Source organism: Acanthochromis polyacanthus, chromosome 19, assembly GCF_021347895.1.
Source record: "Acanthochromis polyacanthus isolate Apoly-LR-REF ecotype Palm Island chromosome 19, KAUST_Apoly_ChrSc, whole genome shotgun sequence".
Classification (NCBI taxonomy): domain Eukaryota; kingdom Metazoa; phylum Chordata; class Actinopteri; family Pomacentridae; genus Acanthochromis; species Acanthochromis polyacanthus.
Genome location: NC_067131.1, coordinates 7,463,250 through 7,479,531, shown reverse-complemented (window position 1 = coordinate 7,479,531; position 16,282 = coordinate 7,463,250). Strand labels below are relative to the sequence as shown.

Here is a 16,282-nt window from a genome sequence, read left to right as displayed (position 1 = left end):
TAGATTTTTTATGGTTTTTATTGTGTAGAAATGTATGCAAAATGACAGACATTATCTTTAAATATCCAAAACTAAAAATGCCAAATTATTTTTATTTTTAATTTTTTAAACTGTATGTTTTATTATCTGGAAATTTCCAAACCTAATTATGCCAAATTATTTTGTTTTTTTTGGGTTTTTTTTTTAACCATATTATTCACTAAGTTTGTGTTTTCCTTTCCTAAATTACATTCAGATTTACCTAAAATTACAATAATTACCTAGAATTAAATATGTCGTTTTGGGGTTTGGATGTAGGCTTGTCCATACTATCAATTTAATATAATCACAAAAGGCATTCTTGTGTCTATGCAATTTTTTTTTGTGGATAATTAGTCGATAATTAAAATTTTTATCTGAAGAAATGAAACAAAAACATTTTGGAATTTCAATAGTCCCGTGTACTTGATATATCTCCCAAAATAAACCATTATTTGACAATCTGGAGCATGTGGTGACACTTTACAGGTGGTTGAGATCAACAATCTGTAAGATAAAACTGTTTCGCTGCAGAATGTTTAAGTCTGTCAATTTATTGAATGTTTTTCTTCATAATATTTTAGCAGAAACCCGTACAATAACATAATTTCTCTGCAAAACGTATAACAAAAATGTCGATATTTATTGTTTTTGAACTTCATTGCGTTTTTTTTTATCTTTGATTTTATATTTTTTGTTTGGCAACCGTTGCTCCGAGGTATCTGATGGTTTATTTACAATTTTTTATTTTGCAGTCTACATTCCCCCCTTACACCAGAGATGGAGGAGAAATTATGTTAGACGGAAGAGAGACGAAGAACAAGACAAAAAGCAAAAGGCAGGAACAGTAAAAAAAAATCATAAAATAAAGCCTACTTGCTACAACGTAACTAATATTTATCATCATCAGGATGGACTAAAAGCATTCTGTAGGACATAAACGTACCATTACGATTCCTCCCGACTGCTCCGCTGTGCACATGCTCATGATGGGAGCCATGCCAATGGTGGTGCCCTGGAAATACACCCCACTGAAAAAAAAGAGAACACAGTGCTTATCATATCACTAGCATACAGCACATGTTCACGCTTCTGTCATTAAAAGGTGCCCTGGAGAGCTTCTGACCACAAGTGATGCTGATGCTGAATCACCTCTACGGCGATGTTTTGAAGACTGCAGAGTGGGGAATGCAAATGTGCCAGGGCAGCTGGTTAGCATTTCAAAGCTAACATATTTTAAGACTTTCTTACACGGCCTGGAAACAATTCATTGGTTTCTAATTAGGCCCGAACGCAAAATGGCCTCAAGCGTTATTCAAAAACAAGACTAGGAGACGACAACACTGATAGCAGCTCTGTGAGGCTGCGCTTAGGCACAGAAAGTCAATGCATCTGAGTTTAATGTCTCACCAAAGTACTCGAATGACTGGCCAACCAACTGACTAAAATGTTAAAAGATTAAGTGAATGAACTGAGCCACTTTAGCACAGCTAACATTTGCATTTACTTTAAGGATTCTTGTTAGCCTGTGCTCTTCTGCCACTTGCAGCTAAATAAACATTTTTTTCTCATTTATAATAGTTATGATCATAAAAATACAGTAATAAAATAAAACGTAATCAACAAATCCACGTGTAATAGCTGCAATATTCAAGCAGTAAGACAGATTCCAGCTATACCATATATATTGAAATCTTCATCCTTCGTTTCTTCGGTCTTTTGTTCATTTCAGTGGTGGAAAGTACACTTGCTTAAGAACAATTTTGAAGTGCTGGCACTTTAATTGACTATTTCCATTTGATCCTGCTTTATATTTCCATGCCACTACATTTCAAAAGGAAATATTGTGCTTTCTACTCCACTGCATTTATCTGACAGCTGTAGCTACTTTTAAGATGAAGATTTTACACAATACATCACATAACAAGCTTTAAAAATACAACACATTGTCTCCAACCTTTGTGAAGTCTGATTCCTTTCAAAAAGCCTTGCGTAATCAGAGTCACATTTCAGATGTCTGTGAGCTGCGAACATCTCCACCGAATAGTGATGTTTTTGTTTTCCTTTTAACTTCTCACTTGGTGCAATTTTAATAAATGCTCAAATGATACATTAAAAATTAAAGATGAGAGGAAAAAGTCCAAAAACCGGGAAGCAGATTTGTTTATCAGTACTTTGTTTAATCTGTTCTCTCCCATAATAAATATAAAACTATACAAAAACTCTCTTACATGCTTATTCTTCAATATTAATAATCTAATGATGCCATATATAGTGTGAACAAAAGCTTAGATGTAATAAACAGAATTTTCTACATCACCAAAAACAGATTACTTCAGTTGCTGTATGTATGTTTTTGACCCTGCAGATTTTGTCAGATTTGAAGAAGATCCTGTTGTAATACTATGAAATAACCAAAATGCATGATTGTTTTCTTGTGACAAAGATTCACGTGTTTCAATGATTCCATCACGGAAAATTAAGACTTATAGAAGTCACTGGAAACTCAATAATCCAATGACATACACTATCAGTCAAAAGTTTGGACACACCTTCTCAGTTAATGTTTTTTTTTCTTATTTTATTTGCATGATCTCATGAAGCTCATGGAGAGAAAGCCAAGAGTGTGCAAAGCAGTAGTCAAAGGAAAGGGTGGCTAGTTTGAAGAATCTAAAATATAAAACATGCTTTGACTTATTTCAGTTTTTGTTCACTACATGATTCCATATGTGTTCATTTATAGTTTTGATGTCTTCAGTGAGAATCTACAGTGTAAATAGTCATGAAAATAAACAAAAATCATTAAATGAGAAGGTGTGTCCAAACTTTGGACTGGTCGTGTATGTAAACTTCTGCTCACACTGTGTATCAGTTAAAGGGACCAAAGCAGTACTTAAACTGTAATACTTTTCCTATAATTTGCTGTTAGTATTTATGTACTTTTTTCAGACCTTTTATTAGTAATTGAGTATTTTTAGTTTCCTGCAATACTACTTTTACTCAAATAAAGGAACTAAATGCTTTTTACACCGCTGCTCGCATCTCATCAAATGAATATGTTTAGTCTTTCAGTCGATGCAAATACATTTTTTGGAGTCTGTCTTCCCATATTCACAGCCCACTTTGCATTTGAAACTAAGACAATATGTTTTCACTGAAGGAAGATGTGGAATTTGTTAACATTTTTCAGCCGTCAGCATTTTGTTTGTATCTCATGAGGATTTTTACATCATGCAAATGGAAAAACACTGACTCAGGAAAGTATTTTAGAAGGTATTTAAATTTACTTTGGTTAAACAAAACCATGTCTGCTGGTCGTGGAAAACCTACAATGACTTTGCCCTTGGGTAGCTCAAAAGAAAACCAGCAGTCACACTACTAAACACGACATTTAATTTTCCCTGGAATAAATAAAACCCACTCCAAGCGTTAATATTTTGTTTGCTTGACCTTTGTGCAATTTTGTGTAAGTTTGGGGGAAAATTATACCTTGTAAGTCAGAAAATATGCCCTGAATGCAGTTATTACATTTGTTTGTAGCAGTCACAGACCTACCTGATCAGCTGGGCGTTATCATGTGGCTTCTGAGGCAACAGCTTGACCTTCCTCCAGTCGAGGAATTCGTGCAGGGTGGTGAAGGGGTCCTGGGTGATGGGACACTTGTCCACATCGCTCCACACCTCCAGGCCCACCAGAGCCACTCGGATATTCAGAGCCCTGTAGAACTGACAGTGGAGGAGGCAGGAAGAGAGATGTGGTTTCAGCTTACGAGCTTACGGTCCGTCTCCCTTAACATTTCTGTTACGAGCTTCACTGTACATTACATATTAAACACAAATTCTATAAAATAGTCACTTTAATAAAAAGGGGCTCTGAAGAAATGTTTAAACATTTATTAACGCACGACTTTCCGCTTGAATAAATCGCCTTTTTGCTCCTGTTTTATTAAACTGCCACCCCGCCGCACGATCTATTACGCCCGGCCTCTCTTCACAACATTTCTCAGTCGAGTTATGAAATTGATCATCCGTTCATAATCTAATCAGCCTCCACTCGCAGGTCGGTTAAATTTCAGCAGGCTTGATGTGACCTCTAATAAATCACATTCTAACACTGCATTCCCCTCTTTTTGATTCAATTGTTACCTTGTCCACGTAATTGGCGATCTCTGCCAGCCGCTGCTTGACCTTCTCCATGTCCTTTCCTTGCTTCTGAAACTGAACAATACGAGAGAGAGAATAAAGCAAACAGAGAGCGAGAGAGAGGCGATCCATGCTGTTGAATGTTTATCATCATCAAAGATAGTGTTTAGGGTGAATTAACATGGCTTCAGGTCCTAAGAGGTCCTAATAAGGTGTCCTGTAGCTGCAACTCCTCAGCAGAGCTTAGACTAAAGAGATAACCTCAACCACCTTGTCTTACATCTGTCATTTTGTTAGCATCTGTGGCTCCAAAGCATGACATTGACCTATATATGTAAAGCCTGTGAGGTATTTTCTCTTCGCTCCCTGTTGGATCTTAAGATCTGAGATTATTCATGAAGAACAAGTCTCATTTGTGAGTCAGGTGGTCAAAATGATGCCTGCAGAAGGATGGAGCAGGAGAGTGAAAAGGATGGATAAGTGGCCACATCAGAGGCGACAACAAGCCCATCTTATCTATGTCTCAAGGTGAAAGTGGGCGGTTTAGCATATGACCCGTGAGGCTCTTTCCGGAGGGATTCAGAGGGAAGGTGAACAGATCGCACGACCTCCACTTACCTCTCTGTTGTCAGCCACGATGATCAGCTCCACGTACTTGGTCGTCGTCTGGACGTGGCGTTTATGCTGGGAGGAAAAGTGAGCAGACAGGCAATAGGAAGGGAAAGATGTTAGCGGAAAAAGTAGAGGGAAGGTGACAGAGATAGAAGAAAGAGCAGCAAATAAGACGAGAGTGGAAAGTGATGAAACAGGAGATGAAAAGAAAAGGGAGAGGAGAAGAGAGCAGAGAGAGGACATTAAGAGGAAGCACTTTGCTGCAGTTTTCTGGAAAGGGCAGCATAAATTCACCGGGTGGCAACTAAGTATGGCGTTTCACCTGAACTACGCTCAGCACAAAAGGCAGCAGAGAAGCAATCAGCTGCTCTTCAAGCCTGACCCAATAAGAGCCGCGAAGGTCACACAATCTGATGGCACTCTACAGGAGCGAGCTTATTAACTAATAAATCATTGCTTTCTGGACAATACTGCAAGCACCGCTGGCACATTCCCTTTTGTTTCCAGAAAAGAGAAATGCAATATACAAAGTACTGATTTATGCGACAACTTCTCAAGGTCTCCAACAGCATACTAGTGGAATATGTGCATATCCAAACCAGAAGCAAATCAGGTTACTTTTAAAGTTTGCATTTTTTGGTTTATTATCTCTTTTGGTGAGCTCAAAGATCATTGGAGTTCAATATCTTTTCTTGGAAAAGGGAGGAAGGTTCAGATGCAGTAAATTATGGAAAACAAAACTCATTGGTTTACCCATTTTAAGCTGAAAACTCGCCAACAAGGTTTGAAATGTAAGTTAGCTTAAAACAACAACAAAAACAATAACATTTTTAACAATTTTAAAATTTCAGACGGACATTTAACTAATCATATGTGATGTTCTGTAGTAAAACCTGACTAAATCTAAGTTTAAAATCTTGGTTTTTCATCAAAATCACTTTATTCTACATGTTTCATTTAATCATTCGCAGTAACTATATTGTGTATAAATTTAAAAAAAATCACTATATTTAATTACACTCCTCAACACAACAGTGAAGTCACATAACAAAATTGAGGGGGTTCAATGATGAACTAGACTGAACTGCAGGCTGTGTTTGCACAGAGCAGATGGGAGTGTGGAAACAAATTTAAAAATGAAAAGAAATCAATATCTACAGTATGTAAACACACCATACATTCCAGTATTGGTAACAGCTATGGAAACTTGGAAAAATGTTGCACATGTTGATTCCAAGTTTTGCTTAAATTTCTGTAAAACAAGTACTCAGAGAAATTCAACTTTTGAGTTTTTTCTTCTTCTAATCATGGCTGTTCATAGAGGTGCATGATTTTATTTCACAGTGAAAAATGATCCCACAGACATTAGTGTGACGAAAAATGTGACAAGAGCAAATGATGGGAAGAAAATTAGTGGATTTCAGAGGCTTCAACAGGACACTTGGAGCAGATTTTATAACATGATGAATCAAAAGAAATAATACAAATAACACAAATAATACGACTAAATGTCTTGAGCAATGCTAGAGACTCTGAGGCTGCTGGTTTTTATCTAAATGGATGGTCAAACTTGTAATGCTAACATGCTGATAATAAACAGATATATTGTTTTCACCTTGGTTTTCTAACTTACTTTGCATGTTAGCATGCTTACACTTTCCAATTATTACTAAGTACATCTGAGATTGATGGGAATGCCGTTATTGGACAAGTGAAGGTTAACTGCGTTGCTACAGTAACAGTTCTGGCATCACCAAGGACATTTACTGGTAAAAATGTAAAGTATGAAGGCAATGCTGATCTGGGACACTTCCAGAATAAGACAAATACAGCCCCTGGCCATGCAGCAGACGCTTCTTTCATGCTGTGTTGGCCAGCAACACGCTATTGCCGCATATCGTGCTACAGTCTGCTTCACCTGCACACATGCACAAACACACACATGCACACTTACACACATGCTTTGCTCTTTCCACTCACACGCTCACAGATCCTATACTATCCTGCTGGCTAAGGGTTCTGCCGTCACACCATGGCCCTCTTTCAACCTGAGCCTCTTTATCCTTGCTGGCCTGGCAGCCTGGATCCTCTCTGCTCTTATCTGCCTCCTCCATAGATAAGCCAGGATGGGCAAGTGTGCTCTAAATGTACCCTATGGTGATTACCAAGTCTCTAGGAGGCCACTGGAGACGAGGCACACATGAACATTATGTTCGGTAAAGTCAGTGAAGAGCATCCCTGTTCCTGAAGAGAATCCAGTGAGTTAGGAGCCATAAGGTGTGAATCTATAAAACTGAAACTTCTACTGGAGCATGAAAATATTGGGTTCTTTCTCCACATTTCTAGCAGAGTTACATAAAAGAAGCCTACTACTGCTTAATAGCATCCTGAGCAAAACATATATTTCCTTCGTCTTCCTTTGTTCATGTTTTGCACAGCAGGCCTCAGATGAAAAGGAAAAGAAAAACTGAATCCTGCAGAACTTTTACTTGAAATATACAGATATCTTTTGGGCTTTTTGATTTTATTTACAGTAGAAATAGGCACAAAACAGGGAGAAAGCAAAAGAATAGTACACAGTAAAGGTCCAGCCAGCTCAAAGTTGAAAGCTAAGGGCGTTTTAGCTCATGTGGTATGCGCCTTAAACACTTGGTTATCTGGTCACCCCATGTAGCGCACCTTTGCAACTTTTGCAATTTGATATTCTCCTCTACAGATGCACTGCACTGTTCCAACAGGTCAAAAGAGAGCCTCCACGCTCAAGCTCTGCAATTCAGTTCAGGCAAGCATCCAACTGTCCTTTCAATATATCGTCCACTTCAGAAATTCCACCTGTTATGGTCTGTTTCACCCATAAGAAAGACAAAACGCTCTCAGAACGCATGTTGTGTGCGCTAACGTCTCGGACATCTTCGACTTGAGACAATATAACTGCAGGAACCCGTGTTGTTGATGTGCAGTTTCTGTCAGCTTGCCAGCATATCTTTCTACTCTTCTCTACCCCATCTGACTCTCATCATCCAGGGGCACTCTGCCAACACACCTCTTTATCTTTAGACCCTCAAGCAGGGCACATTGCAGCTTATCAAAGCAGCAGCGCGCACACCCTGGTGCCCCTGTGTAGCATGCTGAGGTGAGCTCGCTTTGCCTGTCACCTAGTGCAGCACATCAGACTTTATATTTTCACTTTTATTTTTGGGTGAGCCTTGCCTTCACTAAACAAGACTGGAATTTAAAATATACGTGTGTGTTCTTTACCATCTCATCTGTTTCAGGTTTTTTAATCACCTGTGGGAATGCCACCTCCCCTTACACATGCCGTCTGTCTTCACTTAGCAGTAGATCTCCATTCTAATTCTGACATTTCTTGTTGTATTTGGAACGGCAGCGATGCAGTATTTTAAACAAATGAGGAAGAACATTGTGATCAGATGAAGCAAATTAAGGTGCGCTGAAAAAAAACTCCGAGTTAACACATAATCTTCACAAGAAGCATAAATTCTCAGTATGAGTCTTCTTTTGTTTCGATCTTCTGTCTGCGTCTGTCAGGCAGGAACATCTGCATTGTGCTGTTGTCAGGACTCATTTGCTTGTGCTGAATCTTTACAGCCCTCTTAACACTTCAGACAATAGACGCTACTAAAGCCAGAACTATAATCACTATCAGAGATCAGGCTGTACAATAAAACCTCAGAAAACCCCCGTTACTAAATGAGCGCATAGAAACCAATAAGGATAGGATGTTTTAGCCAGCATACCCATATGTTTGGTCTATTTCCAGCATTGATCTCAGTGTTTCCTTAATGATATGATTGCAAATATTTAAAAAAAAAATCAGTTTTAACTAAATGGAAAGTCCCTTGTTTTTATTCTGCAGTATGCGAGTCTTTGTCTGTATCCTGATCTGGTAAACCAGCCGTGTTTGTCCACTCCTGCTTTTTAAAGATCGCCGGAGTCTGTGTTCTCCACTTATCATCACCCTATCCCCCTCTGAGGTTAGAGACTCCCCAGGGGCACGGGCCGCATGATTTATCTCCACGCTCAGTGGGGGCAGCACGGGGTTGAGTTTAGGGAGTGCGATGGGGTGAGATTCCCTAAAAGCAATCAGCTAAATTCTGGATGGACAGGTCGGGCTGGTTCAGTTTGAGCTCACATTCAAAGCAAATGTTACCACTTAACAGTCAATGTACTTTCCACGAGCGTTTATCGGCTCCGCTCTCCAGAGCACTAATGGACGCCCTTAGATCAAATGGATGTGTTAAGTGAATAATTCAACAAGTAGTAGCTTTTTAAAAATATATACCAGGCCACTTACCAATATCTACGTTACAAATGATCTTTAAAAAGGCTTGGGGTGAGATTTTTGTTTAATTCTGTGCACTCAGGGTCTAAATATAGTCTATAAGAGGCAAAATCATTTTTCACTTTGGCTGGTTGATGCACAATTTTCTGTCTTTACGTCCTTTTTAGGGAATAGTCTGTCTAAAATACCAGCTCAAATAAGCTGCAAACACAAAAGCAAAGTGCCAAATTAGGTCCAAAAGCAGGAAATCAATGGAACCTAAAGGTACTCTTGAGTCTAAAAGAACGCTATCTCTCCTAAATGTTTGCTGGTTATGCAAAAGCAAAGGGATATTACAACCATTTTTGGTAAACCCGCTGTGAGCTGACTATCAATCATCAACACCAGCCCGATCATTGAAACAGTAATTCTATGAAGGCTATTTTCTAAACGGTTTAAGGGTTTATTGATTATACTCACTAAAGCGTGAACAAAGACATAGAGTTGATCGATGTACGTCCAGCGGCCTGTCTGTACAGAAGCAGGTTTGATCAGTTAGACCTGCGGAAGACCCCGTAAAGTTGAAAGCAGTTGAACTATGCAGCTGAAATACATTTTGTTCAACCTGATTCATTTATTTAATTTGTTAGAAAAAAGACAAAGGGTGGTGCTGTGGCTGGGAATTTCACCGTTTTAGCCCCCAACCTTCCAGTGGGTTTGAAAATGATCAAAATTGCACTGTTTATCAGAGTCAGAAACTGTAAAAAGCCAAAAAGATCAGTTTTCCGATGGCATTTGAGCACAGGGTGTGCGGTTCTGTCTCGAAAAATAGCTGTAATGATTCTTAATATTGTGATTCTTGATGAAAATCATTTTGTTCTATATATCTCATTCAAAAATGTGCCAAAAATACATCAGATCGTTTAAAAAAAAATGAAAAATTCTGAGCATGACTCAGCTGCAGCTAACAGTCATATGGCAAAAAATTCCACATTATTTCAAATGGACTGCAGGTTGTGTTTACACAGAGCAGAGAGGAGTCAAAAAGAGAAATTGAGAGGTAATAAAACGTGCAGCATGGCTCAAAAATGGTTTATGGTGGAGCAAGTTGTCAGAGAATGACTGGAATACTGTGAATACCACCTGGTTTGTAGAAGTTCTAACAGCCTATATAATCTATAACATGTGTGAGCCCCGACAGGCAGTCCCAGCTATAGGCTCTAGAATAAAGGACATTTTTCAGCTTAATCTTAAAAGCACAGATTGTCTCAGCCTCCTGAAATCAAACTGGGAGCTGATTCCACTAGAGAGCAGCCTGATAGCTAAAAAATCCCATTCGGCTTTTGGAAACTTTAGGAACCAGTAAGCCTTCACTCTGAGAGCAAAGTGGTCTACTGGGATAAGATGGCACAATAAGTTCCTAAAGATACAGTGGAGCTTGGTTATTAGGGCCTTTGTGGCGAAGGTCTTTAAATTCTACGTTGGATTTTACAGGAAGTCACTGAAGAGAAGTTGATATGGGAGAAATATGGTATTTATTGCTGGTTACTGTCGTACTTTCATCGCAATATTTGGAGTTTTTCAGAAAACTATCGGGCCATTCTGGTAAAAAGGGATTACAATAGTCCAGCTTGAAAGTAACACATGCATGGACTAGTTTTTCAGCTTCACTCTGAGACAGGATGTTCCTGATTTTGGCAATTTTGCACACACAAAAGAAGACCATGTCTCATGTGTGAGTTAAAGGACATATCATCTTCAACAATAACTCTAATGTTCCTCAGAGTCGAGCTGGAGGCCATCCAGAGTAACTATATGGTTAGATGGTGTGTTTCTAATGTGTTTAAGGCCAAATACAATAACTTTAGTTTTGTCTGAGCGCACAGTGAGTGCAAATGTAAAAACAGCAACATCCAGAAACTGCTTGGGGATCAACAGTTTAAGGTGATGACCGTGAATCCAAAACTTTCCCAACCCTCATTTTCTGTTGATTCTACTTTGAATTTAGCAAAATATGACAAGAAATAAAAAAAGAAAGACAGAGAAGAAGAAATCTTATAGGCCCTTGTAGTTGTTTGCACATCGTAGACAATTTAACAATCCTTACCCTTGTGCTGAAGGCCCTGAATGGACTGCTGTCTGCATTCGAAGTGGGATAGGATATGTTGAAATCATGGCCACAGGTGCCAGGGGCAAAATTGAGGTGTTCAGCTGTGTAGATCCAGTGAGTCCCATCAGAGTGATCAGCACGAGGTTCCAGTACGTAAGATCTGCCTCCAAGAGATATAAAACCCCTGCAGAAAGATGGAGAGGCTCTCAGAGGTATGAAGTGTTTATCTGAGGCTGAAAGCGAGCGGCAACAGAAATAACCACATATACAGCAAGAAACTAGAATGTTCGTTCTGATTTGGCTGAATGAAAGTGATCTTGACTTGTGTGTTGCATCCCATTATGAGCAGAAAGGATGATAGATCATTAGCGACGAGAGCGCTCATCAGCCGATATCATGCGGTGTAATAATGGAGGCTACAACTCGAATTAGCGCTTGATGATCAAGTGGCAGACATTCTTCATCAGGAGCAGAGGTTTATTTTATTTTATCAGCAATGTGGTCTTTGTTTCTTCTTTCTCATGTTTCAGCAGAGGCCGCAGTGATTTAAAGTGACATCCTCCTGCAGCGTGTCTGGATAAACTGTGAGAATCTCTTAAACCTTGCACAATATTCACATCCACATGAACTCATACGAACCCCCCCACCACGTCCACCTCCGCCACCCCCTTAAGCCCGAGCGCTGCCAACCCAAGCTATTTGTCTCGGCGAGCAAGTCAAGCAATGTTGCAGCTCCACTGTCAAAAAAAGTTCCGCTGATCGATCTCTGCACAGACAGGTTTCAGGGGGAAAAAAACTTTCAATAAATAAATAAATAACTATCAGGACAGAGGTCGGCCGTGGAGCTTCACAATCAGCTAAATCACTCTGCTGAGGGTGTAGATTTTTCTGGCTGGTTTATGAAAACATTCCTGATGTGTGTCCAACGCTATTGCTGCAATCATTACTTCTGTTTGACATTTGCAAACAGAGCGTTTCCAACACTGAAACCCCTCACAGGATGTCAAGTTTACTGCTTTCCAGTCGTTTATACAAAGTGTCATCTAAGGTTACTGATCTAGCAAAAATTTATGATTTATTTACACTGCTCTGACCAAACTAAGTGTTTAACTAAGAGGTTTTTAAATAAACCAGCAGCTTAGCGACCTCATCTAAGTCATCAAAACTTGGTGGTAAAACCAAAAGTGAGCACCAGAAATATTGGTAGTAATCCTTCTCCTTGCACAGAGAAAAACTTTGTGCTTGTGCTGCTATCTCATGTACCGTGTGACTGTGTAAATCGAGCACTTTGGTTCATGATTGTAAAACTCAGTTGCCTTCATGTGAGACAAATCAAAACAATCAAGTTTCACGTTGGTAAAATCATGGACTGTATGTAAATGATGGATGCAGCGACTGTGACTGCTCACTTTTCAAACCCAGAGCCTGAATTCATCTTTTACGAGATGCTTCAGAAAATTCTCAGTCTCACCAAAACAAAAACATCACAGGAGAAAGTTTGTTCTAGCATAATTTCTTCATAATTAATAGTCTACTTTAACTTAAATGGGCTTGGTCCCAAGATGTTCAAGCTTCACTATCCCTTCATAAAAGAAAAAGATTCTCCTTAAGTGCATGCATGACATCATCATGAAGGGGAGAATGGCAGACACGCAAGTAAGATGTCAGTTTGGGAAACAGAAGTCAGACAGTGCAATTAAGGCTCATGGGGCAACAGTTTAAAGCAACATTTGGCTGCTTCTGTCACCTGTGCTGTGTGGACGGCTGCATTTTCCAGGAGCAACATCATGCAACCTCAAAGCATTGCTCTTTTTGAAAAAAGGGAGTTCCACCTCTTGTTTCTGAGTGAGGCCGAAAACTTTTTGAAGTACCCTTGTATAAACAGTCTATGAGGAAAATACTGGAGCATTACAAATAAGACAGCCCTTACATAAACACGTACTATATTTTGACTATTTAGTTAACTGTGCGCGATAACAAAATTTTGTCTTGATTGCAATTTGCTTATTGCCACATGCAACTAGACTTGTAGTATCTTGGGAAAAAACAAGACTTGACGATAAATAAACTTGTCAGGGAAAGCGCTTTCTGACAAAACACACTTACTTAATCCCAGCGCAGGTACTGAGGCTGACATCCGAGTTGACATGACCCTCCACCTCACCGTGGTAGTAGCAGTTTGCCTGAGGGAGCACAAATCAAAAAAATTCAAAACATAAAATGCAAGACCGGAAGAATAAGACTGGAGTGAAACAACACATGAGCTTAAGCTTAAGCACTGTTCAACCACACGAGTCCCAGGTGTTAACTGTGAAATATAAGCAAATTTACTACAGGGGAATGGGCTTCTGCCAGGTTTGCAGAAGTGATTCCCTCTCATCACCACGGGCAAATGATGGTTAAAGTCTGAGTTAGAGTTTCACATTTCCCTGCACAAGCTTTGCTGCTTTCTGTTGCATTCCCAGGTACCCGCTTTCATGGACCACCTGTCAAGTTGCAGCGTGGAGTAAAGAAAGTGAATTAAGCCTGTGTTTATTGAACAAAGCCTGGCAGCAAGAGGGTGGGGAGGAAGTGTCTGGTTTAGAGAGAAAACAGGCCTTCTGCTACAGTTGGAGAGCCTCGCTCAGGTGAGGTCTGACCGACAGACCTTCTGCCACCCTGTTCTGGAAAACAAGGAAATGGTAGTTTTCCAACCCACTTTCAGTGCCTCCAAATATAGAGCGCAGGCAGTAAATTTCTATGTCTGGCCTCCTTCAAGGTGGCTAACCTCCAGACGCTGCTGATTTCGCAAGTTCGGTGTCTCAACGGGTTTCTGGAATTAAAGGGAATCCTTGCCTAATCTTGCATCACAGTACTTCCTCGCAGTAATCTTGTAATGATAATCCAATTCATGTTTTCTTAATTCTGACATGAGCAAGTTAAAAGAGCCTTGCTAAACAGTGTCTTTCAGTCATGCCACCCAAATTAGATTGAGGTTCAATAGGATTTTTTTTAACACCAGAATTCTTAAAAATCTCGTCATTTAAACGATTTTGGTTTGAATTTCAAGTAGCCAGTCATAAATGACTTTTTATGTAAAGCTGCATTGATGAATACCTTTATATCTACCATGGATTGAATGAGTAACTTATCTAAAAAGGGTTAGTTGTCGTGACAAATATCACTGGGAGCAAGAAGAAGTTAAGAGGGGCAGTTCGACAACAGGCCTGTCCACATGTCGAAGCATCTTTGGGTAAGACGCTAAACACCAAGTTCCTCCCCAATGGTTGGCTAGCGTCCTTCATAGCAGCTACCGGTTGAACGGAAAATCATCAGTCAACAAAAAGCATAAGAACTCATTGTTAAAATAGAAGTGGTTTGTAGGGTCAGCCCTCCATGGATTGGACCTACTTGGGTGCATCCCAAGGATGCTCGTTTTGATCTGCAGAGTTTTGAGTTTGGGCCAACACTTTGAATGTCCCTAAGCAGTTCTTGCAGTGTGGAGGGATGCACTGTCTTGCTGGTGGAGGCCACTGCTGTTGTTGGGTGGTGTGTTGAACTGGGTGTCACAGTAACATCCACATGAATCCAAGGTTTACTACCAGAAACTTGCTTTGTAACAAGAGGTTCAATGTCATTCATTTCACCTGTCAGTGGTTTTAATGTTGTGGCTGATTGGTGTGTATTGATCAGGTTGCCAGAAACACAACTTGAAGTGAATGCTAAAGCAGCTCCATGTGTATTGGGTGCGCAATTACGCAATTTCTTTCCCAACAAGTTTGCCATAACAATATCCCTGTGATGTGTTTACAAGTTGTCCTGCTGTCTCCTAAGTGGCCAAAAATAAATCTTTTCTCCTTGCTAATGACAGAGTAGAGAAGAAACTTTGGACAAGAGATTTCTGTAAGTGGTCCCTTGAAAGCTTTAACCTATTTGGACACTTTCTGGAGGTGCACTGGAAAAGAACAATCCATTAAAGCAAAGTAAAATGGTGCAAAGACAGGCCAGAGCATTATATGAAATATGAAATTTTAGTTTAGTGAGGAGGAGCAGGGCTGGATTTAGTACACTGAGTTAATGCTACCACCTCATGTTTCTTTGATGAGATCATGACGGTGATGCATTGATATAAAGGATATGAATAGACTTTTCTGCGGAAAGAAATGAGAAAGGAAAGTGCTTATGCATTCATATCTGAAATACAGAGGATTAATAGCTAATACCCTGATTATTGTGGGAGACAATCCTGGGTGTGAACATTATATTGTTTATCATTACCATGCATTTATTATTCAAAGTTAACGCTTTAATGTCCATGGAGGTGATTCATATTCCCAGTGGATGGTTTTAGTTACAGCACATGGCGCGTATTTATTATACTGCATGTGGACTTTAAAATTCAGTGAAAAGGGGAGAGGGTGTAAAACAGATAGAGAGAATGGAGGGAGGGCTGACTCATGCTGAAGTCACTCCCAGCAGTACCTTGTGTTTGACACAAAACTGAACCCGCAAGATCCCTTGCCCAGATCACTATATCAGTCTCCTCCCTGCCGGCAGGACAAATAAATTAACTGCGGATCAGTCTCAAAAGATCTGCTTGTTTCCAGGAAAAAAGATCCTCCCATGAAGAGCTGGCTGTGGTCATGGGAGAGGAATGAGAGGAGGGGTGGAGGTCGAAAGATATCCACAGGTTTCTCGTCGATTCATCAATGAGGTACAACTTTGCTGCTTGCCTGTATTTTGCATATTTTTTTTTCATTTGAATATGAGCTGTTGTCAGTCAGAACAAGAAATATCACCTTGGGCTCGCTGAAGTAGTGATGGACATCATTGGTTATTACTAGTGCAGTGCCAGCTGCATACATTTGCCTTTGATGATGTTGCCTAGCAACAGGAAAGTCGTATGCTCCTCCCACATGTCGCCACAATGTCCTTCATTGAACCCAAAATAACCCTGAAACCAGCCACTTCTCATCTGAATAACTTCAGATGTGACACTGCACCTCCTCGGGCCCAGGCACCCAGGACGTTTGAGGTGGATCAGATCTGCAGTTATTGAGATATAGGAAGAACAGAAAGACACTCACACATAGTCCATTCAGGTATTAAAAAGATTAATACGATTAGCACTATTATATA

General features: G+C 39.8%; 1 protein-coding gene across 1 annotated transcript in view; it reads right to left on the bottom strand.

The window, feature by feature from the left end:
• The window catches only part of LOC110951215 (disintegrin and metalloproteinase domain-containing protein 12), an 82,800-nt gene that overhangs the window by 23,432 nt on the left and 43,086 nt on the right, over positions 1–16,282 (bottom strand). Inside the window, exons 5-10 of the mRNA XM_022194183.2 lie at positions 13,271–13,347; positions 11,162–11,348; positions 4,779–4,844; positions 4,164–4,235; positions 3,574–3,743; positions 965–1,049 (exon numbers count right to left, since the gene is read on the bottom strand). Coding sequence (XP_022049875.1) covers positions 965–1,049; positions 3,574–3,743; positions 4,164–4,235; positions 4,779–4,844; positions 11,162–11,348; positions 13,271–13,347 — 657 coding nt within the window. The remainder of the gene's footprint in view (positions 1–964; positions 1,050–3,573; positions 3,744–4,163; positions 4,236–4,778; positions 4,845–11,161; positions 11,349–13,270; positions 13,348–16,282) is intronic.